This window comes from Panthera tigris, chromosome B3 (genome assembly GCF_018350195.1).
Source record: "Panthera tigris isolate Pti1 chromosome B3, P.tigris_Pti1_mat1.1, whole genome shotgun sequence".
Taxonomy (NCBI): domain Eukaryota; kingdom Metazoa; phylum Chordata; class Mammalia; order Carnivora; family Felidae; genus Panthera; species Panthera tigris.
This window is the reverse complement of record NC_056665.1, coordinates 5684778-5706485: the sequence shown is the minus strand read 5'-3', so window position 1 is coordinate 5706485 and position 21708 is coordinate 5684778. Positions and strand designations below refer to the sequence as shown.

Here is a 21708-nt window from a genome sequence, read left to right as displayed (position 1 = left end):
TTCTCTGAGCCTGTTTTCTCTTCTTGAACGTGGGGACAAAAGCCAGGCCTGCTTGTCTTACTGGGTTACACGTGGCTACGAATGCTGGAATGCCGTAGCCCTATCTAGGGTGAGCAGGTGTGTGCCCATCGGGACACTTAGTGCACGCTTCTGCCATTGTCCCTGCACCCGCGTCTCTCCCCTGCCCAGCTGTGAGCTCCTCCTCTGGCTGTTGAGTGACGAGCGGCCCGGCCGTGGGGATATCGTCCTTCTTTGCATCCAGCTTAATAGGCTGCCCATAATGGCAGCCTATTGCCATTGGACCTTGAAACAGGGATTTGAGTGCCGGGGGTTCATAAGGGAGGTGATTCAGGAAGCACCGTGAGGGAATAGGAAAGCTAGAGGAGGAAGCAGAGCCAAGGGAGGGCGTCCCCGAGCTGTCACCGTCGTGGGCACCTGGGGCCCTGGGAGGGCACCTTCATGCCCCCCGCACTAGGAGACGCTGGTTAGCCTAGGCTTCCTTCCGGCATCGGTGAAATGTTGCTGAAGCAGCAGAAGCGTGGCATGCTTCCTGAGGCCTGGGGGAGGGCGAGGGGCCTGGGCAGGGAGGGGAACCCTGCCGGCCAGGGCCCCTGGGTGCCCCGCACCCAGGCTTCGCCCCGGGGCCTCCCGATCGGTGTGCTGGCTCCCTGCGGCACCGCGGGTGACGTGCAGTGGCGTCTGCGGGGCGGGCGGGTGGCCCTGCCGTCCACCGCGGGGGCAGGGCCCGGCAATCCTGGCGGCGGCCACGCGGTTCCCGCCCTGCTGGCCGCTGTAAGCGGCACCGGCCTCACGCCGCCGCCTTCTCCTTCAGTGCATCACCGACAGTGCCCGGGAGAGGAAGATCAGCTCGTCCCTGCAACTCCCAGACCGTGTGCTGAACTTCCTCAAGGACCACTTCCTGATGGACGGGCAGGTCCGCAGCCGCCTGCTGCTGCTGCAGCCCCGCGCCCGCTACCAGCGCGTGGCCGTGCACCGCGTGTCCGGCCTGCACCACACCTACGACGTGCTCTTCCTGGGCACCGGTAAGTGCCCGCGGCGGGGCGGGCTCGGGCTCGGGGGACGCGGCTGTGGGGCTGTGGGCCTGAGCGCTGTCCGTGTTCCAGGCGATGGCCGGCTGCACAAAGCAGTGGGCGTGGGCCCCAGGGTGCACATCGTCGAGGAGCTCCAGATCTTCTCGCCAGGACAGCCCGTGCAGAACCTGCTGCTGGACGCCAGCAGGGTGAGCTGGAGGAGGAGCCCGGGGAGCACGCCCGGGTGCCCCTCGTTACCGATAAGCGGGCCCCAGCCAGCTTCTCCCTGGCGCCCGCAGGATGGAAAGTTCCAGTCTCGTGGCATGAGCCAACGGAAAGTGGGGTGCCCGGGGGGCGTAAGAGGAGGCCCCCTGGGGAGTGGCTCTGGTGGGCACGCGAGCCAGGTGCAGCCGTGCGAGGTGGCCCCGGCCGCCCGTGCCCGCCTCTCACCCCCCGCCCCGTGTCTGTGCAGGGACTGCTCTACGCTGCCTCCCACTCAGGCGTTGTCCAGGTGCCTGTGGCCAACTGCAGCCTGTACCAGAGCTGTGGGGACTGTGTCCTCGCCCGGGACCCCTACTGTGCTTGGAGCGGTTCCAGCTGCAGACACGTCAGCCTCTACCACCCTGAGGCGGCCTCCAGGTGAGAGCGTCTGCAGGCCCTTCCCATTGTCCCACTTGCCCGTCCTGTGCCCTTGGCCTCAGAGCACCTTCCACAGGCCCTTCTTTTTTTTTCTTTTTTTTTAAACATTTCCCTTCTGACTCTCAAAAGGGTTCTGGCTTAGGCAAGAAATTATGTTTGCCTTACCCATTCGGTAGTGTGAAGCGTCGCAGCAATGAAAAATTAGCGTGCGAATTTTTCTTTAACAAAAAATAAGGGCTACGCGACGATCCGTTAACAAAACCCATTAAAAATGGCTTTCAAGAGAACTAAGTCAGGTTGTAAAATGTTCATACAGAAAACCTAAAAGTGGAGAGAAGCGTAAACAAAATAAAAACTGTCGCTAATCCCACCACCTAGAGAGAATCCCAGTGAGATTTTGATGGAAATATAGCCTCCCAGACTTTTCTATATATATGTAAAATACAAATACACGTGTTTTATTTATTTTAATTTTTTTAATGTTTTTTTAAGAGCAAGGGGGAGAGAGAGAGAGAGCGAGGGCGAGAGAGAGCACTAGTGGGGGAGGGGCAGAGAGAGAGAGGAAGATAGAATCCGAAGCAGGCCCCAGACTCCGAGCTGTCAGCACAGAGCCCCCAACGTGGGCCTCAACCTCAACAAACTGTGAGATCATGATCTGAGCCGCAGTCAGACACCCAACCAACCGAGTCACCCAGGCGCTCCAAAATACATGTATTTTATTTTATTTTATTTTATTTTATTTTATTTTATTTTAATTTTATTTTATTTTATATTTTATTTTATTTTACTTATTTTATTTTTTATTTATTTATTTTTATTTTTATTTTTATTTTTTTATTTTATTTTATTATTTTATTTTATTTTATTTTTTATTATTTTTTTAATGTTTTAATGTTTATCTTTGAGAGAGACAGACAGAGCATGAGTGAGGGAGGGGCAGAGAGAGAGGGAGACACAGAATCCGAAGCAGGCTCCAGACTCCGAGCTGTCAGCACAGACCCCCACATGGGACTCGAACCCACGAACCCGAGATCATGACCTGAGCCAAAGTCTGGCTCTTAACCGACTGAGCCACCCAGGTGCCCCTACATGTATTTTAAATAAAGATGGAATCTGTCCCCCTTGTAGTGACCTTGCTTCACACACATGGAGACCCGGTGCCGGTTTTATATTTCAGAGAATCACGTACAAGTACACATACGTCCACCTGGAGGGATGCACCACAAATACTCCCCATCACGGTTACCAGATGGTGGATTGTGTGTGACTTCCGTAGTGTTTTCAGCCTTTGTACTTGGTTGAGTTTTAGGTTTTCTGAGTGTATCAAGAATGACTTTTAAGGGGCTTCTGGGTGGCTCAGTCGGTTAAGCGTCCAACTTCGGCTCAGGTCATGATTTCAAGGTTTGCGAGTTCGAGCCCCGTGTCGGGCTCTGTGCTGACGGCTCGGAGCCTGGAGCCTGTTTCAGATTCTGTGTCTCCCTCTCCCTCTGCCCCTCCCCCACTCATGCTCTGTCTCTGTCTCTCAAAAATAAATAAAACCATTAAAAATTTTTGTAACAGGTTAGAAAAAAGGACTTTTATTTTTTATTATGTTTTATTAAACAAGTCAGTGCATGTGCATGAAGACAGATCCATGCATATAGATCCGGCTGTCCTTCCAGATGTTTTCTAAAAGCTCACATTGCTTTTGTAATTCAGGGGAGTGTGACAGTAACTTGTATTTAGAATAAATAATGTATAAACAGAGGAGGTGCTGGCTCAGAAACTGTAGGTGGGGAATCAGCATGGGGAAGCTGCCTTTTTACTCCTGCTTTGGTCCTGGTGGTCCCTGAGCCCCCCTAGGCCCTTGGCCAGGCCTGGGTCTGCAGGGCCACGTGACGGCCTGGCTGCACTGAGGGGGGAGGGGGGAGGCGATGCAGGCTCACAGTGGTTTCCTGGCTTATCCCAGACTGTCTCTTGGTCCCCAGGCCGTGGATCCAGGACATTGAGGGGGCGAACGCCAGGGGCCTCTGCAACACATCCTCAGCCCGGTTTCCGGCTCCTGTACTAACAGGTAAACTGCCCTGTCTGAGCTGGAGAGGTGGGGGCCAAGTCCGCTGAGAAGCCTTTTGCAGGCAACGGTGGGTATAAATGCCCTTCCTTCTGTCCACGTCCCAGACTCAGAGCCCCCCGAGTTTTCCATCATGGTACAAGGATCACAGTCCAGGGAGAGGCGGGTGAGCTCGGGGCCACCGTGGATGCCGGGCCCCCCCTCACGCCGTGCGTCTTCTGTCTGTAGGTGAGAAGCCGTGTGAGCGGGTCCAGTTTCAGCCCAACACGGTGAACACGTTGGCCTGCCCCCTCCTCTCCAACCTGGCCACCCGGCTCTGGCTCCACGACGGGGCCCCTGTCAATGCCTCGGCCTCCTGCCGCGTGTTGCCTACTGGGGACCTGCTGCTGGTGGGCAGCCAGCAGGAACTGGGGGTGTTCCAGTGCTGGTCGCTGGAGGAGGGCTTCTGGCAGCTGGTGGCCAATTACTGCCCAAAGGTAGTAGAGGACCTGATCGCGGACCGAGCAGACCGGAGCGGCGGCGTGCCCGTCGTCATCAGCACGTCGCGGGTGAGCGCGCCGGCAGGTGGCAAGGCCAGCTGGGGTGCGGACAAGTCCTACTGGACCGAGTTCCTGGTGATGTGCGCGCTCTTCGTGTTCGCTGTGGTGCTCCTGATTTTATTCTTCCTCTACCGGCACCGGGGTGGCATGAAAGTCTTCCTGAAGCAGGGGGAGTGTGCCAGTGTGCACCCCAAGACCCGCCCTACGGCGCTGCCACCTGAGACCCGGCCGCTTAACGGCGTAGGCCCCCCTAGCACCCCTCTCGACCACCGAGGCTACCAGGCCCTGTCAGACAGCCCCCCGGGGCCCCGCGTCTTCACGGAGTCCGAGAAGAGGCCGCTCAGCATCCAGGACAGCTTTGTGGAGGTGTCCCCGGTGTGCCCCCGGCCCCGGGTCCGCCTGGGCTCTGAGATCCGGGACTCCGTGGTGTGAGAGCTGACTTCTAGAGGAGTCCACCTTGGCTTCAGAGGCCGTGAGTGCTCGGAGGGGGTCAGCCGGGCCTCCGCTTCTCGCGGAACACAACTGTGGCGCCCGAGCCTCGGGAGCGATGGAGCGGGCCACGTAGCGAGGCCCCCTCCGACCCACAGCCGCGGCCCTGGAGGTCCCAGCTGAAGATGGGGGCCTGCCTCGATGGACAGAAGAGCGCTCCCTGTGTAAACTGAGCCCTTTGTTTAAACAACGGAAAATGTGAAACAGGAGTGAGGAGGAGACAGCCCGGAGCCCCAGGCGCGCACGCAGCCCCTCCGCGCAGCCTCAGCCTCGGAGGCGTGGGAATTCGCCCAAAGTGGTTGTCTGAGCCAGAGCTGGGCACCCCCACCGGCTGCCTCTTCCACCTTCTGCCTTAGCCTGCCGCCACCGGCTGCCCCTGGTCTCTGCCGAGGCAAGGGCCGGCTCGGGCTCCGTGCGTCCCGCCTCGACGGCTGGCCGGCCCATTACAGCCATCATCCCATCACCTCAGGGACCGGGGGGAAGGGGGGGTGCCACACCGCCCCCGCAGCCCTCCCAAGGCCCTGGGCTCCGGCTCACCTGCTGGACCTTTCCAGCCTGTATCAGGCTGTGGCCACGTGTGAGGGGGGGCAGCGCGAGTCCGGGAGAGAGTTTGTGACGATGGACGCCTTTCTCTCGGAAGCCTGCCTTCCTCCACCCCAGCCTGCAAACCTGTGTCCCTTTTCCCCACATCCACCCCAGACTCCCCCCTAAACCTAGTCCTCCCCAGAGTCCATCCCCTGTACTTGCCTGCCCCCATTCTAAGGTATATGGACACTGCCCAACACAGGGGCCCTGAGTTTATGTGGGTTTTATATTTTTTTTTAATGAGATGCACTTTACTTTTTTTTTTCTTTTTTTAAATAAAATCTAAAGAATAGAAACAATCATGGCCTTTCCTCTTAAAGGACTGTGACTTAAAAAACATTTTTTTTTAATGTTTATTATTTATTTTTTGAGAGAGACAAGAGTGTGAGGGGGGAGGGGCAGAGAGAGAGGGAGACACAGAATCCAAAACAGGCTCCAGGCTCTGAGCTGTCAGCACAGAGCACGACTCGGGCTCAGACTCATGAACGGTGAGATCATGACCTGGCTCATGACCTGAGCCACCCAGGGGATCCTACTTTTTTTTTTTTTTTTTTTAAATGTTTGTTTATTTTGAGAGAGAGGGAGAGAGAGAGCATGCACACATGCACACAAGAAGGAGAGGGACAGAGAGAGAATCCTAAGCAGGTTCTGCCCTGTCAGTGCAGAGCCTGATGCAGGGCTCGAACTCACGAACTGCAAGATCATAACCGGAGCCAAAATGGAGAGTCGGGACACTCCACCCAGGCACCCCAAAGGACTGTTATTTTTTGAGGTTGGTCTAGTTCTCTGAGTTCTGAGAGGTTCTGAACCTCCTCGTTCCAGGGGCTAGTGGGCCAGAACCAGCCTGGCCTGGCTAACTCCATCTCTCAGTGGAGTGTGGTCCTTAAGGTGGGAAGTGTAATGCCCTGATGGGTTGGGGGCAAGGAACTCATTTGCTTTCCCTCAGCCCCTTTACTCTGCACCTTCCCCAGTCCATTCAGGGTGACAGCACAGGGGATCAGGGGTTTTGTCATTTTCTTAGTTTTCTTTTTTTTTTTTTTAATTTTTTTTTTTTTCAACGTTTTTTATTTATTTTTGGGACAGAGAGAGACAGAGCATGAACGGGGGAGGGTCAGAGAGAGAGGGAGACACAGAATCGGAAACAGGCTCCAGGCTCCGAGCCATCAGCCCAGAGCCTGACGCGGGGCTCGAACTCACGGACCGCGAGATCGTGACCTGGCTGAAGTCGGACGCTTAACCGACTGCGCCACCCAGGCGCCCCATTTTCTTAGTTTTCAAAATTTTTTTATGATTTTTTTTTTGTGTGTGTGTAAAAAAATTTTTTTTAACATTTTATTTTTGAGAGAGAAAGAGTGCGAGTGGGGGAAGGGCAGAGAGAGAGAGAATCGCAGAATTCGAAGCAGGCTCCAGGCTCCGAGCTGCCAGCACAGAGCCCGATGCGGGGCTGGAACTCATGAACCGTGAGATCATGACCTGAGCCGAAGTCGGACGCTTAACCGATGGAGCCACCCAGGCGCCCCAAAATTTTATTTTTTGAACGATCATACAGTAGAACTGATGTTTTTTTTTTCTTTTGGCACACAGTTGTGTAAATTCTCACACGTGTAGAAATTCATGTAACCACCACCACCATGAGGACATAGAGGGGTTCCATCTGTCCTGCTACCCTTTATACTCACACCCTCAGTGGGGGGTGGGCCAGGCGAGCTACAGTCTCACTTCCTCCTGCCCCTTTAAAAAACTTTTTTTTCATGTCTGTTTATTTTTGAGAGAGAGAGCAGAGGAGGGGCAGAGAGAGAGGGAGACAAAATCTGAAGCAGGCTCCAGGCTCTGCACAGAGCCCGATGTGGGGCTTGAACCCATGAAATGCGAGATCATGACCTGAGCCGAAGTCGAAAGCTCAACCGACTGAGCCACCCAGCCCCGCCCCCCCCCCCCCCCACTGGCCCTTTAAATCCTGTTGTTCCCAGTATGACCAAAGGTTCCTGGAAGTCCAGTTCTGTCCCATACCTGTGTTTCTAGTATCACACAAAGGGTCAAAACATCTACACCTTTATTATAGATTAGTAGAACACAAATAGAGCGATGACAGTGACAGGAGAGGCCCCGCCATGGAGGGCCTTCCCCTGCCTGGAGCAGGACTGCACAGTGCCAGCTCTGGGCTAGGCCAGCTCGGCCGGCCCTGGCAACACAGGCATGACCTCGGCCACAGCTCAGCAGTGGAAAGGCTCTTGGGCAGGGTGCTTGCTGGGACACATGGCTGTGGTTCCTGTCACAGGACAATCTTAAAGGAGCTGAACAAGAAAAGAGTGGCTCAGGTTTTCTGCTGGAAGAGGAGGGGAGACACTAACCCCAAACTTACCCACATCTTCCCTAAGACCCTTTGGAACGGGCTGACCCACGTCTGTCCGTCCCCTTTGGAAGAGCTGCCCTGAGACGCTGAGAGGAACTGGGGCCTTCTCAGCCTGGCTGCCACCTCCCATCCCAACATCCCAGGCCCAGCTGCAGCAGGCGGGGACCCAGGGGTAACTAGAACGCAGGGGGACCGTGACCCTCATACCTGGCGAAGTCTGGTGAGCGGGAGATGACGTGCTGGAACTCTGAGAGGTTGATGGTGCCATCCCGATCGATGTCGGACTCTTCCAGGATCTGGGAAAGGACAGCTTCAGGCCAAGTCCTAGCCCTCCCCTCCCGCTCCCTGGCCCGGCCTGGCTACTCACGTTGTCAATGAGTTGTTTCATCTCTGAAGCACTAAGCCGCGTGTCGTCGCCCGGGCCCGTGAGGCAGTTCACGAGCTGGCTCAGGTCTTCTCGGTTCAGGGTTCCATCATCATCGAAGTCTATGGACGGACGCGGGAAGCCAGAAAGAATGTGGTCAGCGTGAGCTCCAAGGCTCCACAGAGACCCCCGGCTCCCGAGCAGGAACACCACCACCAGGACCATGTGGGAGCAGGCCGTGTCCCGCCAGGCTGCTCCTGGCCCTCACCGAAGATGCGGAAGGCATAGTGGGACTTGAGGTCTGGAGTCGCTGTGTCACTGAACACACTGAGGAGGTCCAGGAAGTCCTCGAAGCTCAGGCTGTCCCTCGCTGGCGATGTGGAGAAGACTCTGCAGATTCGCTCCTTGAAGGGGTTGGCCTAGGCGAGAGAGCCTTCTGTGAACGCCATGGGATGTAGCCCAGGTCACACACTCCTCAAACCCTGCCAGGAACTGGAGGGAGCAGGTCACGGTACCATGAGCTTGGGCTCACGGGAGAGCATGCTCAGTGTTTTGGGGCCAGCATGGAGGGTGGGAGAGCCAAGTGACTGAGGAAGGGACAGGGACGGCTCTGTAACCGAGTCAGTTTGACCCAACAGCAGGCCTAGGGGCAGAGAAGGAAGATGAAAGCATCCTAAGCAGAGAACAAGATGGGCTGGTTACTATAAAACACGTTTACTTGAACACTCACTGTGTTACAGGCACCAGGCCAGGCCCTTTGCCTAAAAATTTTCACAGCAACCCTGTGGAGAGGCATTTGGCCTCTGGAATAGAGCTTCTCAAACTTTAATACAGTAACTTAACTCCTTTTATTTATTTATTATTATTTTTAGGCTTATTTATTTTGAGAGAGAGAGACAGACAGACAAAGCTAGAACGGGGGAGGGACAGAGAGAGAGAGGGAGAGAGAGAGAATCCCAAGCAGGCTCTGCACTGTCAGGACAGAGCCCGATGCAGGGCTTGAACTCACAAATTGTGAGATGACCTGAGCCAAAATCAAGAGCGGACACTAAACCAACCGAGCCACCCAGGCGCCTCTCAACTCCTTTTAAAGGACAAAACTCAGGGGTGCCTGGGTGGCTGAGTTGGCTAAGCGGCCAACTTCGGCCCAGGTCATGATCTCACAGTCCATGGGTTCGAGCCCCGCATCAGGTTCTGTGCTGACAGCTCAGAGCCTGGAGCCTGCTTTGGATTCTGTGACTTGCTCTCCCTCTGCCCCCCCGCCCCCCTGCCCCGCTCATACTCTATCTGTCTCTCTCTCAAAAATGAATAAACATTAACAAATAATAAAATTAAAAAATATAATAAAGGACAAAACTTACTTGACTCTCCAATAATATGTCCAAGAATCCCAGTTTGAAAAACACCATTCTAGTGAATTCCACTGGGTGATTTTGATAAAGCCCTTGTCCCCAGGAAATTGGGACTAAATGGAGGAAAGACCAGAATGGGGACTAGTGACCACATGATCTCAAGATGAATAGCAGAGGCAGGGTGGGGGACTGGCACCTTGAGCTCTGGAAGGCTGAGGATCTGCTCCAAGGACACTCGTGTCTGCAGTGACTCCTCTGTGCTCCGGTGCTCCGGGGGAAGCAGCTCACAAAACCGCCTGTGGGCTCTGGCAGAAGGAGAGGAACCTGTTGGCAAACCTGCCTGTGTATCACATCCCCACTCCTTGCCTTGCTACCCATTGTAAACCAGGTGACAAGCTAAGCCCCATACACAGAGCTTCTCAGCCATCAGGCATAAGCCAAAGGGAGATATGTCACAAGACTACAGGCTGGGAGTCCATTCATGCAATGGGTCTTTACTGAGGGCCTACTGTGTGCCAGGCACTGTGCTGGGACTGGCTCTAGAGCTCCCAGAGGGATGGAGAGGGTGCAGAAGGAGCCAGCAGTTGGCCCTGAAAAACAGTGAGAAAAGAGTAAAGTCGAAACCTCACTTTCATTTCACTCCAGGGATCTCCAGCTCCTCAAAGCCTTCCATTTCAGCAGCTACCTACACGATCTCTTCCTCCGCCCCCAGCTCCTTCCCACTGGGATTATTTTTGCCAAGAGAAGCCAAGGAATCGCCTCACTCAAGCGCCTTCACCACAAAAAGCTGGCACACGGCTAGGAAGGGGTTTCCAGCCCGAATTCAAATCCTCTCACTTGGAGCGTACTCTTAGGCAAGTAAACAAACTTTTCGGAAACCCGATTCATTGTCCCCGCACCTCCCTCCGAAGGACTGAATTAGGTAATACAGGCAAGCACTTCGCACAGTTGCTGGCGCACGACGAGTGCTCAGTAAGCGTTAACGGTTACTGTGTATATTCAGGTCGAGTTACGAGGGGCCGGGCTCCCGGTAGGCGAAGTCCGCCGAGCCCCCGCCGGGCTGGGGCGGGAAGTTCGATAACACAGGAGCCAGCGGAGCGCAGGCCCCGGAGCGCCCAGCCCGGGCGGAGGCTTCGAGGTGGCTCTGCGGTGCGCATCGGGGGCCCCCGAGCCGGCGGGGACGGCTCGCGGCCGGGGCGCGGGCACCTGCTCGGCCGCGGGCCCCGTCCCTCCCCCTGGGGGACCCTTGGTTAAACTCGTCCGTGGACAGAGCTCTAGAAGATCCGGGAGCTGAGGTTCGAGACGGCACTTACAGGAGGATCTCCTGCTTGGTCAGGAACGTCAAGTCCTGGAAAGCAAAACGAGAGGGGTTCAGCGGGCCTCCCGGAGGCCGCGCCCGCCCTACCGCCCGCCCCGGGACCCCGCTCCGCAGCGCAGGCCCGCGCGCAAACTCCCCGGGGACCGGCGTCCCGCGCACCTGGTACTCAGCCAGCAGCTCCTTGGACAGGCGACTGCCCGAGCCCCCCATCGCCGCGCCGCACGCAGAACTCCGCCAACTCGTCTCGGGGCGCCGGCAACTTTTTCACTTCCGCCCTCGGGCCGCGTCACCGCCCCGTTCCCGCGGCAACCGCTCCTGGGGCCACCGCCCCCGGGTCCGCCCCCTCCTTAAAGCGCCCAGGCGCTCCCGGCCGGGCTCAGCGGGCCCGGTTCGGGAGGTCCGCGGCTAGGTGGAGGCGGGGCCCGGAGCGGGGCCGGACGCTCCGGGGGCGGAACCCAGCCCGCACGGCCCCGCCTCTGAAGCGGACGGGGCGGGGCCCGCCGCGCGCGGGCGTGCGGACTGCGCATGCGTTCGGCACGCCACGGCTTCGCCATGGCTAGGATAGGAGTTTGCGGCGAGTGTCGCGTTGCGTCCGGTTCGACTGCAGTCGGTGATGGCGGAGGCTTTGGGCGCGGTCCGGTAGGGGCATCAGGGAAGTACCTGGTGCCTGGATATCCGGGAAGCCTCGAGAATCGCTACGTGGCCGAAGGCTGCCGGCCAAGCATCCGCTCGGCGAGGGCTTTTTCATTCAGCTCGTACCACTGTGCCCTCGCCGCACGTGTTGCAGCCCGCATGCCACCTCCAGAAATCACAGAACCTTGCGGCCCACTGAGGCTGTACGCAGAGTGCCGGGAGCCGTGCTTAGTGATCTTCGATTTTCACAAGGGCCCTGCAGGGTAGGTTCCCATTTTACAAATGGGGAGAACAGGTCCGGTGCGGGGGAGGGGGGGTGGTCCGTGACTTGTCTAAGCTCCATTTTGAAAGAGGTCACCCCAGTCTAAGTCTCTTTTCACGGCTCTCCATGGCCATACTGCTTACTCCAGCCGACGTGCTCTCTTCTGACCCACGTCGCTTCCAGAGGCGGTAAGGACCGAGGGTGACCTGTTTGCTCTTGTCCCCTCTCAATCTCTAGGAAAACGCTTGGCACGTAGAAGGCTTCAACGAATTGGATGCATGCATGCATGAACGAACCTACACTAGTCCAGAAGGTGAGGATTACAGGTTCCTGAGAGGAGGAGGTGGGAGTTTTCAGCTTTATTGAGGTATAATTGACACACTTGTTGGAATTCGTTCTTGCCTCTCCTGATTTATTCTGCTTGCTGATCTTTGTGAAGTCTAAGCCTGATCCTGTTGATTTCAGCTTAAAACTAATGATTAAAAACCAGTCTAGGACCCTCTGAAATCTGACTTCAGCCTCTGTCCCTTTCTCTGGGCTCTCAGTTCCTCTTAGCCTCAGGGAAGCCTTTCCTGCTTCCCTAGACTAGGTTAGGAACCTTATACTTACAGAATCCCCAGTGCAGTTTACGTTGACTTGGCTTACTTGTCTGTAAGCCCCGTGAAGAGCTAGGAGAATTGCGATCTGCAGGATCTGAGAGGTGGCAGTCGTTGAGTAAATGTTGCTGAGTGATGACTTCCCCAGCACTGAATAAGGCCTTCATCTATCTGAGAGTGACTTTAGTAAGACTCACTATATCAGCATGTGAGTCCCACCGTTGTGGAAATGTTTTCTTCCAAGAAGCGGGGGGCTGCAGAGCAGTGAGAACACCAAAGCCAGTCTAGGTGAGTGGAGTGTAGCCCAGTCCCAACCTGATCATCCTGACAGTAGGCTGGCTCTTCCTGTGCAAGAAAGGATTTTTCGGGCACCTAGGTGGCTCAGTCCATTAAGCGTCCCGACTTCAATTCAGGTCATGGTCTCGCAGTCTGTGAGTTCGAGCCCTGCATTGGGCTCTGTGCTGACAGCTCAGAACCTGGAGTGCTCTTCGGATTCTGTGTCTCCCTCCATCTCTGCCCCTCTCCCACTCATGCTCTGTCTCTCTCTCTTTCTCTCTCTCTCTCTCTGTATCTCAAAAATGAATAAACGTTGAAAAAAATTTAAAAAAAAAAAAAAGGATTCATCTTTGGGTAGTAAAAGGATAGACAGGAAACAGGAAGCTGTCATACTGTCTCCTGTACTAGACTGAGGGGAGGGAGCACTGGCCAGCCAAGGCCAGTCCCTGGACTTCATGGTGAGACTGTCTCTTCACAGTGAAGATGTGGAAATAGGCCCTGTGCCGTGGTGACCATCAGTGACATAGATCTCCCAGCCACCTCACTTGGTGCTAAGCCCTTCTTTGAACAGCCTTCTGATTATAATATTGCTTCCTGGTACATTTTTATATAGAGGAGGGACTATACTGATTAGCCAATATGAACATTTTGTGCCGTTTGGCACGTTTCTCATTGTAAGTTATTAAATAGGCATTCTGAGCCTGGTTAGCATACCGTCCTGCCTTGCCTGATCAACTCTTGAAACAGTGTAAAACCTGAGTTGCTGATATGCTTTTAACAATAGTTTCTAGGGGCGCCTGGGTGGCTCGGTTGAAAGTCCGACTTCTTGGCTCAGCTCATGATCTCGTGGTTCGTGAGTTCAAGCCCCACATTGGGCTTGCTACCATCAGCCTGTCAGTGAGGAACCCAGTTTGGATCCTCGTCCCCCCGTCTCTCTGCCCTTCCCCTGCTTGCACGCGCATACGTGCTCTCTCTCTCTCTCTCTCTCTCTCTGTCTCTCTGTCTCTCTGTCTCTCTCAAAATATAAATTTTTAAAAAAGTAGCTTCTAGTGTTTCCTGTGAAATTATTTTATTTATTTACTTATGAGAGAGAAAGAATCTTTTTTTAAACAATTTTTTTGTATGCTTTATTTATTTTTGAGAGAAAGAGAGACAGAGCACAAGTGGGGGAGGGGCAGAGGGAGAGGGAGACACAGAATCCGAAGCAGGCTCCAGGCTCTGAGCTGTCAGCACAGAGCCCGACATGGGGCTCGAACTCACAAACCGTGAGATCGTGACCTGAGCCCAAGTCAGATGCTTAACTGACTGAGCCACCCAGGCGCCCCAAGAAAGAGACAATCTTAAGCTCCGCACCCAGCACAGAGCCCGATGCAGGGCTGGATCTCATGACCTTGGGATCATGACCTGAGCTGAACCACCAGGCTCCCCTTAGTTGAATCTTTTTTTTTTTTTTTTTTAAGTTATGTTCAGGAGCGCCTGGGTGGCTCAGTCGGTTGGGCATCCGACTTCAGCTCAGGTCATGATCTCACAGTCCGTGCGTTCCGGCCCCACATCGGGCTCCGTGCTGACAGCTCGGAGCCTGGAGCCTGCTTCAGATTCTGTGTCTCCCTCTGTCTCTGTCCCTACCCTGCTCATGCTCTGTCTCTAAATTTTAAAAAAATTAAAAAAATTTTTTAAAGTTATGTTCATAACTACTAACTCATGGATTTGAATTCCATTTTGTTGTTGTTGTTGTTGTGGTTGTTTTCCAGGACATTTGTTTCCCTGCTTATAATACTATTTCTTTCTTCCTATTTCCCTTGGGACATTAGATAGGATGGCCACACAAGCTTTCTCTGAGGCAGTGACATTTGATCTGAGACCTGAAAAAGCCAGCCATGTGAAGAAAATCTGGGAAAAGGGTGTTGTAGGCAGGAAGCACAGAAGACACCAAGGCCCTGAGCAGGAACAAGTCCAGTAAGAGTGAGGAGCAGAGAGAGGTGTGAGCGAGAGAGGCACAGCTAAGGCTTGAGAGCCCAGAGCCCGCGGTGAGGAAATGGACTTCGTCCTCGGGGCTCAAGGTCACATTCCTAGTGAATGCTAGGGCTGGAATTCAAGCACCTCGTCAGCCTGTAAAACCTAATCTCTCACCTTTGTCCCAGGATGATACCCACCTCACAGACTCGTCCAGGTCACTAGAGAAAACTTAGAACGTGCCTGGCGCAAGATAGACGTGCACCCGGTGTCCCCTTTCTCCTGGTTTTCCTATAAAGGTTTGATCCTGTCACACGCTCACTACTGATTGATCACTCTATATTATTCTTCTTTATTCGTCCATAATGCTTTTTGCCTACTGGTTCACTTTAGTATAAATATGACCAAACGCATTTTCTATTGATTCAACTGATCAGTATATCTTTACTTGTATTTTTAGCCCTCTGGTGTCATCTTAGCCCTGGGTCCTTTGTCCTAGCCCCTGGCTTTACATGTTATTCCAAATTTGTATCTCGTCCACACCTTACCCTTGACCTCCAGGTTTGACTGTCAGCTGTCTACACCGTGTCTCGGATGCCCAGGTTCCTCCTGGGCTCCTCCTCTTCAGTCCTCCCGCTTTCTAATCAGCCTGTGCCCACCCCCCACCCCACCATCAGCTCCACCAGCTCTGTAAATGCCACTGCAGTGTACCTTGTCCTTCTAGGTCCCTCCTACGTCTTCCCCGTGCCTCAGTGCCCCTAGCCAGCCTGTCCGCGGGCCCTGTTGGTTGGGCCCTGCAGGCAGGGCCCACATCCCCTGCTCCTCTCCATCTGTTGCCACCTGTGCCAGCCAGTCTGCCTCTTCGCCCACCTGGCCGTCAGAGTCGCCTCCCGAATGGTCCCCTTCCGCTTTGCTCCCCTGCATCCGCTTCCCCCACAGCATTTGGGGAAAAGGTTTATAAAGTATCAGATGGTCCTTCTGCCTAGAACCTCCCAGGGATTTCTTTTTCCATTTAGAATAAAACCCAAGCTCCTGACCATGATGCATAAGGCCCTACAGCTAATCTGGCCCCTGCCTTCCTCTCCAGCCTCATTCCACCACCACCACCGCCACCACCACCACCTGTTGGCCATGTTCTAGTTAATAGTGGCTTCCTTTCTGCTCTTGAATAGACCAAGCACCTGCCTGACTCAGGACCTTGGACTTGCTATTGTCCTTTCCTAGAATACACTTTCCTCCTGTCGGCCATGTTCTAGTTAACCTGTTAGCCATGTTCTAGTTAATAGGGGCTTCCTTTCTGCTCTTGAATAGACCAAGCACCTGCCTGACTCAGGACCTTGGACTTGCTATTTCCTTTCCTAGAATACACTTTCCTCGACTCTTCATCGCAGGGTTTTTCTCATTCTGCGTGTCTTCACTCTGCTGTCACCTCCAAGAGCCGAGCCCTGCCCTATTATTGAAGCCCGATGCCCTGATCCCACCTTTTGGTTACTGTCTCTTGTATCGTGTTTATTTCCCACAGAATACTATCACCGTGTTCATTGTGCTTGTTGTCTGACTCTACCACAGGATATAAATTCTATGACAAGAGGGACCCTTTGTACCTTATTTGCTCCTATGTCCTCATTGCCTCATATGTAGCAGTTACTTTTTTTTTTTTTTTTTTTAGGTAGGCTTCGTGCCCAGCGTGCAGCCCAACACTGGGCTTGAACTCAGGACCCTGAGATCAAGACCCGGGCTGAGATCAAGAGTTGGACACTTAACCAGCTGAGCCGCTCAGGTGCCCCTGTAGTGGTTACTTTAAATAGTTGGATTTTGTGGCTCAGCTGAAATGGAGCAGGGGCGTGGAAGAGGTGCCCCCAGAATATCGGGAGTGGGTGTGAGGTGGCCGTTGACCCTGAATAAATGACTGAAGGAGAAAGTAAGCGAATAGTCTTAAGTATAGCTCAAACAAATAGCAAAGTATTGGACTTCTTAAATCTCTTCTGAGACTCACTGAAGATTATTTTTAATTGTGGCAAAATAGGCATAAAATTTCACATCTTGACTATTTTTTTAATGTTTGGTTTTTTTTTATTTCTATTTTTGAGAGAGAGAGACAGAGGGCAAGCAAGGGAGGGGCAGAGAGAGAGGGAGACAGGATCCGAAGCAGGCTCCAGGCTCCGAGCTGTCAGCACAGAGCCTGATGCGGGGCTCTAACCCATGAACCCTGAGATCATGACCTGAGCCAAAGTCAGACACTCAACCGACTGAGCCCCACAGGTGCCCCGATGTCTTAACTGTTTCTAAGTGTATCGTACGGTAGTGTTAAATATACCGCATTATTGACTCTTTTCATCTTGCAACAGTGAAACTCTGTACCATTAAACAACAAAAAACCTCCCTCTTCCCTCTCCCGGCCCCTGACAGCCACCATTCTACTTTCTGTCTCTATGAATTTGACTGCTCTCAGTACTTAATATACATGGGATCATATGATAGTGTTCATCCTTTTATTCCTGGCTTATTTCACTGACCGTGACGTCCTCCAGGTTCATCCATGTTGTGACGTGTGCCAGCATCTCCTTCCTTTGTAAGACTCAATAATCCTCCACTGTGTGAATGTACCACGTTTTGTTTAGCCTTTCATCTGTCAGCGGACCCTTGGGTGGTTTCTGCCTTTGGCTGCTGTGAAAAATGCTGCTGTGAACACAGGTGTACAAATACCTGTTTGAGCCTCTACCTTGAGTTGTAATCTCTACACTCCACGTGGGGCTCAAACTTACAACCCCAGGATCAAGAATCACATGCTCCAGGGGCACCTGGGTGGCGTTTGACTTGGGCTCAGGTCGTGATCTCATGGTTCGTGAATTGGAGGCCCACTTAGGGTCCTTTGTCCCCCTCTCTCTCTCTGCCCCTCCCCCGCTCATTCTCTCTTTCAAAAATAAATTAAAACGGGGGCGCCTGGGTGGCTCAGGCGGTTGAGTGTCCGACTTCGGCTCAGGTCGTGATCTTGTGGTCCATGAGTTTGAACCCCTCATCGGGCTCTGCACTGACAGGTCAGAGCCTGGAGCCTGCTTCAAATTGTGTCTCCCTCTCTCTCTCTGCCCCTCCCCTGCTCATGCGCTCTCTCTCTCTCTCTCTCTTGCTCTCCCTCTCTCTCTCTCTCTCCTTCTCTCAAATAAATAAACATTAAAGAAAAAAGTTTTAATGGAAATTACTTTTTAAAATTAAAAAAAAAAGATTTGTTATTGTGGTGGGAGGCCTGGGGGGCTCAGTTGGTTAACCTTCTGCCTCTTAATTTCACCTCAGGTCATGATCTCACAGTTCATGGGTTCTAGCCTCATTTCAGGCTCTGCTATGTTTCTCTCTCTCAAAGTAAAGAAATCAACTTTAAAAAAAAAGACTTGTTATTGTGGTAACAGCATAAGATTTACCATCTTAGCCATTTCTTTTTTTTAATTGTCAAATTGCCTAACATACAGTGTGTGAAGTGTGCTCTTGGTTTCTGGGGTAGATTTCAACTTTCTCATCTACAAAATTGAAATTCTAGACCTATTAAGCTTGACTTTTTTTTTAAGTTTATTTATTTATTTTGAGAGAGAGAGAGAGAGAGTGCACGTGTGCATCTGTGAGCGGGAGAAGGGCAGAGAGAGAATCCCAAGCAGGTTCTCTGGATCAGCTCAGAGCCCTTGAACTGTGAGATCATGACCTGAGCCGCAATCAGGAGTCAGACACCTGACTGAGCCACCCTGGCGCCCCTGAACTAGACCTTTGGTATGTGATTTTGTATGTTTTTTAATGTTTCCTTTCTGTTTCATTAATATGAAGTTTCTGGACCGGAAGGGCTGAGGAAGCCCAAACTTGAGCTGAAGCAACTCTACTGAGGTAAGCCTCCTTGTGAGGTCCTGTCTGAGCCAACAGCAGGCCCTTCTCCTGGACACCTGGGTCCACAGGGCTCCAAGGGCCGCGTGGGAGATAGGAGACAACCATGCATTCCCCCCTTGAAGGATCGACCCTGGTGCTTACGCACGTCCACACCCAATGGCTCTCTGCGTGGCCATTTGGAATCACTACTGAACGGTGGAAAGGCTGTTCTCGTCAAAGGAGTGGTCAGCTTTGAAACCTTGGCCATTCTTATACAAAAGAACGCTGTTTCAGTTTTCTGTTGGGCCCTTTGATAGAGTATGTGTCAAAAGCCTGAGCCATGCACGGGCCTACTCTGACCCAGTAGTTTATTGTGATTTTATCTTAAAGGAAAATAAAAACATGTCTGGAAACAGATACACAGGATGTTCATTGCAACAGGTATGAAATTAGCAACAACCTATATGTATAATTAAGATTGGTTAAAAATCGAAGTTCATCTATATATGAAAATAAGGCTGAATGTAAATGGTGATTTTTCCCCCCAGGTGTTGGAATCAAGTGTTGTATTTTAGCTCTGTTTGCTTCTCTACTCAAGGAAGTTGACAAGACGCTTGGGTGGCTGAGTCAGTTAACATCTGACTCTTGATCTCAGGGTCGTGAGTCCAACCCCCACATTGGGACTTGAAAGAGAGAAAGAGAGGGGCACCTGGGTGGCTCGGTTGGTTAAGCCTCTTACATGGGGTCAGGTCATGATCTCGCAGTTTGTGAGTTAGAGCCCCACGTCAGGCTCTGTGCTCAGAGCCTGGAGCCTGCTTCAGGTTCTGTGTCTCCCTCTCTCTCTTGGCCCCTCCCTTGCTCACACTCTGTCTCTCTCTCTCAAAAATAAAAAACAAAAGAAACATTAAAAAAGGGGGGGGGGAGAAAGTTTATTCAATATACGTAACTTTTAGAAAGAACATGTATATTTTAATGCAGCAAAAATGAATGCTAACGTGTAGGCGATGGAATCATGAGTGATTTCGTGTTTTCAACATCTTTTCCCAAAGGCATCTATTAGTTTTGTATTCAGAACAAAAAGTGAAATTTCTTTGAAAATAAAAATACAATCTCTGGAGATGGGTTAGCATCATGTATCTTTCACCTCTTATGACCGTCACAGGTCAGCCCCATGGCTGTTCCACACGATTCACACGAGACTTCCTATTTGCTGCCTCCGAACAGTAAGGACTGGGAAGGGCGTGGCATTCCTGACTTTGTCTACGGGCAGGAGGAGCTGGTGCTGGAAGGGATTCAGTGGCCGAGGGTCGCGCCCGGCCTCCCGGAGGACTCCGTACCACCTTCTCGCTTCGATTCTGTGCTCTGCTCCGCCTGGAGGCAGCGGGTGGAGCTGGGGCTGTTCCGCTACCGCCTGGGGGAGCTGCAGACCCAAACCCTCCCCGGTGCCGTGGGTTTTGTGGCTCAGCTGAACGTGGAGCGAGGTGCGCAGAGGAGGCGCCCCCAGAGCATCAGTAGTGTGAAGCAGGCGTTTGACCCTGCACTGTTTAACTTCACCAAGATCCGGCCGGGAGAAGTCCTCTTCCGTCTGCTCCGGGAGCCCGATCTGCCAGGCGCTCTCCAGCAAGAGGACGTCCTCGTAATGATCAACGTCAGCCCCTTGGAGTGGGGCCACGTGCTGCTGGTGCCCGAGCCCACCCGTGGGCTCCCCCAGCGCCTGCTGCCCGGTGCGCTGCGGGCCGGGGTCGAGGCCGTGCTGCTGAGCTCCCACCCAGGCTTCCGCGTCGGCTTCAACAGCCTGGGTGGCCTGGCCTCGGTGAACCACCTCCACCTGCACGGGTATTACCTGGCCCACAGACTGCCTGTGGAGGGAGCACCGAGCGAGCCCCTGGACCGCGGGGGGCATCTGCACCTCCTCCAGGCCGTCCCAGCGCCCGGCTTCCTCTTTTACACTAGCGGGCCGGGGCCTGACTTGGAAGCCTTGATAGGCAGGGTATGTCGGGCCACCGACTATCTGACTGACCGCGAGATCGCCCATAATTTGTTTGTGACCCGGGGGGCCCCACCCGGAAAGACATCACCCTCCTCGGCTCTCACGGGGGTCCGAGTGATTCTGTGGGCCCGGAAGTCCAGTTTTGGGGTAAAGGAAGGCGAGGCGTTCAATGTTGCCCTCTGTGAGCTGGCCGGGCACCTCCCTGTCAAGACGTCCCAGGATTTCAGCAGTCTGACAGAGGCGGCTGCTCTGGCCCTCATTCAAGACTGTCTGCTGCCCCCCGCCCAGGCAGAAGAGGTCCAGGCAGCGCTAGTGGCCTTGATAGCCCAGGACGAGCAGTAATCCTTCCGGAAGTATTTATTTTCTACCCGGTCTAAGTCCCTTTCCAGAAAGCCGTCCACAGGGTCCACAGGGGTCGTTTGGGCATTTCTGTGACTGCCTCCTTACCTGTCTCAGCCTAAGGGGACGGGTAAAGAATTGACAAGTGGCCTCTTTAAAGAGAAGAAACGTTAGAATAGATCGAACAAATGAGCCTTCGTGCATGGATCTGCTTCTCACCTTCCGTCTTGGACAAGCCTCAGGGATGTCAAACCTGTCACTGAGAAGGGAGTATGCGCAAGAGTTCCGTACTCCTGACTTTGTATCTGGACTTTTCCCTTCCGGTCACGTCTTGGCAGAGTGATAGTTCATGTGCCTCTGGCACTGTGCCCCCGTTTCCTCTGCTCTCGCCTCTCTGCTTATTCTCCCGTCGCCCGCCCCCCACTGGTTATCATTTCTTCATCCCTCCCGTCTGTTCGGCCCTGCTTACAGCACCTTCCCCTCCCAGGCCACCCTTGAATTTTCCTCCAGCCCTCAGCCCTGAGTTGAATATTCCTCATCTACATCACAAATTGTCCTCACAACTTGAGTACGGCCATTTAACACTTAACCCCATTTAACACTTAACCGATGAGGAGCTGGAGGCTGACAGGTTTTGCAACTTGCCCAAGGCCAGATAGCTCTCAAGTACTGGAGTGGGGACTGTAGCACAGGGCGGTCAGGTGCCAGAAGCCCAGGTTGTGCCCTTGTGACTGCCTCTCTAGGCAACTGCTCCCTTAACGGTGTCATCCTTAACAGTTGACAGGCGCTGAGCTGAGGTTCACGTCCCTGGATAGTTGGCGTCCTCTGTTCAGGCCTGTATGAAATTTTTACGTAGAACTTTAGGTGCTTTATATCCCAAAAGATGTTATAAAGTCTCATCGAGATAAGGCAGAATATGTACAAGTAAAAGTTCGTAAGAAGAACAGTTTAGGGGCGCCTAGGGGGCTCAGTTAAGCGTCTGACTTCAGCTCAAGTCATGATCTTGCAGTTCGTGAGTTCGAGCCCCGCGTAGAGCTATGTGCTGACAGCTGGGAGCCTAGACCCTGCTTCAGATTTTGTGTCTCCCACTCTC

General features: G+C 53.3%; 3 protein-coding genes across 9 annotated transcripts in view; 2 read left to right on the top strand and 1 right to left on the bottom strand.

Moving 5' to 3' along the window:
- SEMA4B (semaphorin 4B) overlaps positions 1–5622 on the top strand; it is a 39743-nt gene extending 34121 nt beyond the window's left edge. Inside the window, exons 11-15 of the mRNA XM_042988043.1 lie at positions 833–1043; positions 1125–1240; positions 1504–1670; positions 3638–3723; positions 3949–5622. Coding sequence (XP_042843977.1) covers positions 833–1043; positions 1125–1240; positions 1504–1670; positions 3638–3723; positions 3949–4691 — 1323 coding nt within the window. The 3' untranslated portion in view covers positions 4692–5622. The remainder of the gene's footprint in view (positions 1–832; positions 1044–1124; positions 1241–1503; positions 1671–3637; positions 3724–3948) is intronic.
- Positions 5623–7369: 1747 nt separating this feature from the next.
- Positions 7370–11172, bottom strand: CIB1 (calcium and integrin binding 1). Its single transcript, XM_042988042.1, has 7 exons — positions 10880–11172; positions 10716–10750; positions 9599–9707; positions 8319–8469; positions 8054–8172; positions 7894–7982; positions 7370–7627 (listed from the first exon to the last, which is right to left on the bottom strand). Exons 1-7 carry the CDS (start codon positions 10928–10930, stop codon positions 7606–7608), a joined length of 576 nt encoding a protein of 191 aa, XP_042843976.1. The 5' UTR covers positions 10931–11172; the 3' UTR covers positions 7370–7605.
- A 20-nt stretch (positions 11173–11192) lies between these two features.
- GDPGP1 (GDP-D-glucose phosphorylase 1) lies at positions 11193–21623 on the top strand. Of its 7 annotated transcripts, XM_042988037.1 has the most exons (4): positions 11195–11616; positions 11853–11928; positions 18251–18307; positions 19449–21623. In XM_042988037.1, exon 4 carries the CDS (start codon positions 19458–19460, stop codon positions 20616–20618), a length of 1161 nt encoding a protein of 386 aa, XP_042843971.1. In that variant the 5' UTR covers positions 11195–11616; positions 11853–11928; positions 18251–18307; positions 19449–19457; the 3' UTR covers positions 20619–21623. The 7 variants fall into 7 exon arrangements, 6 of the variants coding, with proteins under 6 accessions (XP_042843972.1, XP_042843970.1, XP_042843971.1 ...); XM_042988038.1 differs by lacking the exon at positions 18251–18307 and having other exon boundaries at positions 11193–11616; positions 11853–11982; XM_042988036.1 differs by lacking the exon at positions 18251–18307 and having other exon boundaries at positions 11194–11616.
- Positions 21624–21708: the final 85 nt, after the last annotated feature.

Bases quoted from the DNA above. Each gene is read 5' to 3' on its own strand.
- CIB1 (XM_042988042.1), bottom strand. From the start codon at position 10,930: ATGGGGGGCTCGGGCAGTCGCCTGTCCAAGGAGCTGCTGGCTGAGTAC. The intron at 10,751-10,879 runs GTGCGCGGGACG...TTTGCTTTCCAG, and splicing joins AGCTGCTGGCTGAGTACCAG to GACTTGACGTTCCTGACCAA. The intron at 8,470-9,598 runs GTGCCAGTCCCC...TCTCTCGCCTAG, and splicing joins TCAGCCTTCCAGAGCTCAAG to GCCAACCCCTTCAAGGAGCG.
- GDPGP1 (XM_042988036.1), top strand. From the start codon at position 11,890: ATGCATGCATGCATGAACGAACCTACACTAGTCCAGAAG. The intron at 11,929-19,448 runs GTGAGGATTACA...TGACCGTCACAG, and splicing joins AACCTACACTAGTCCAGAAG to GTCAGCCCCATGGCTGTTCC.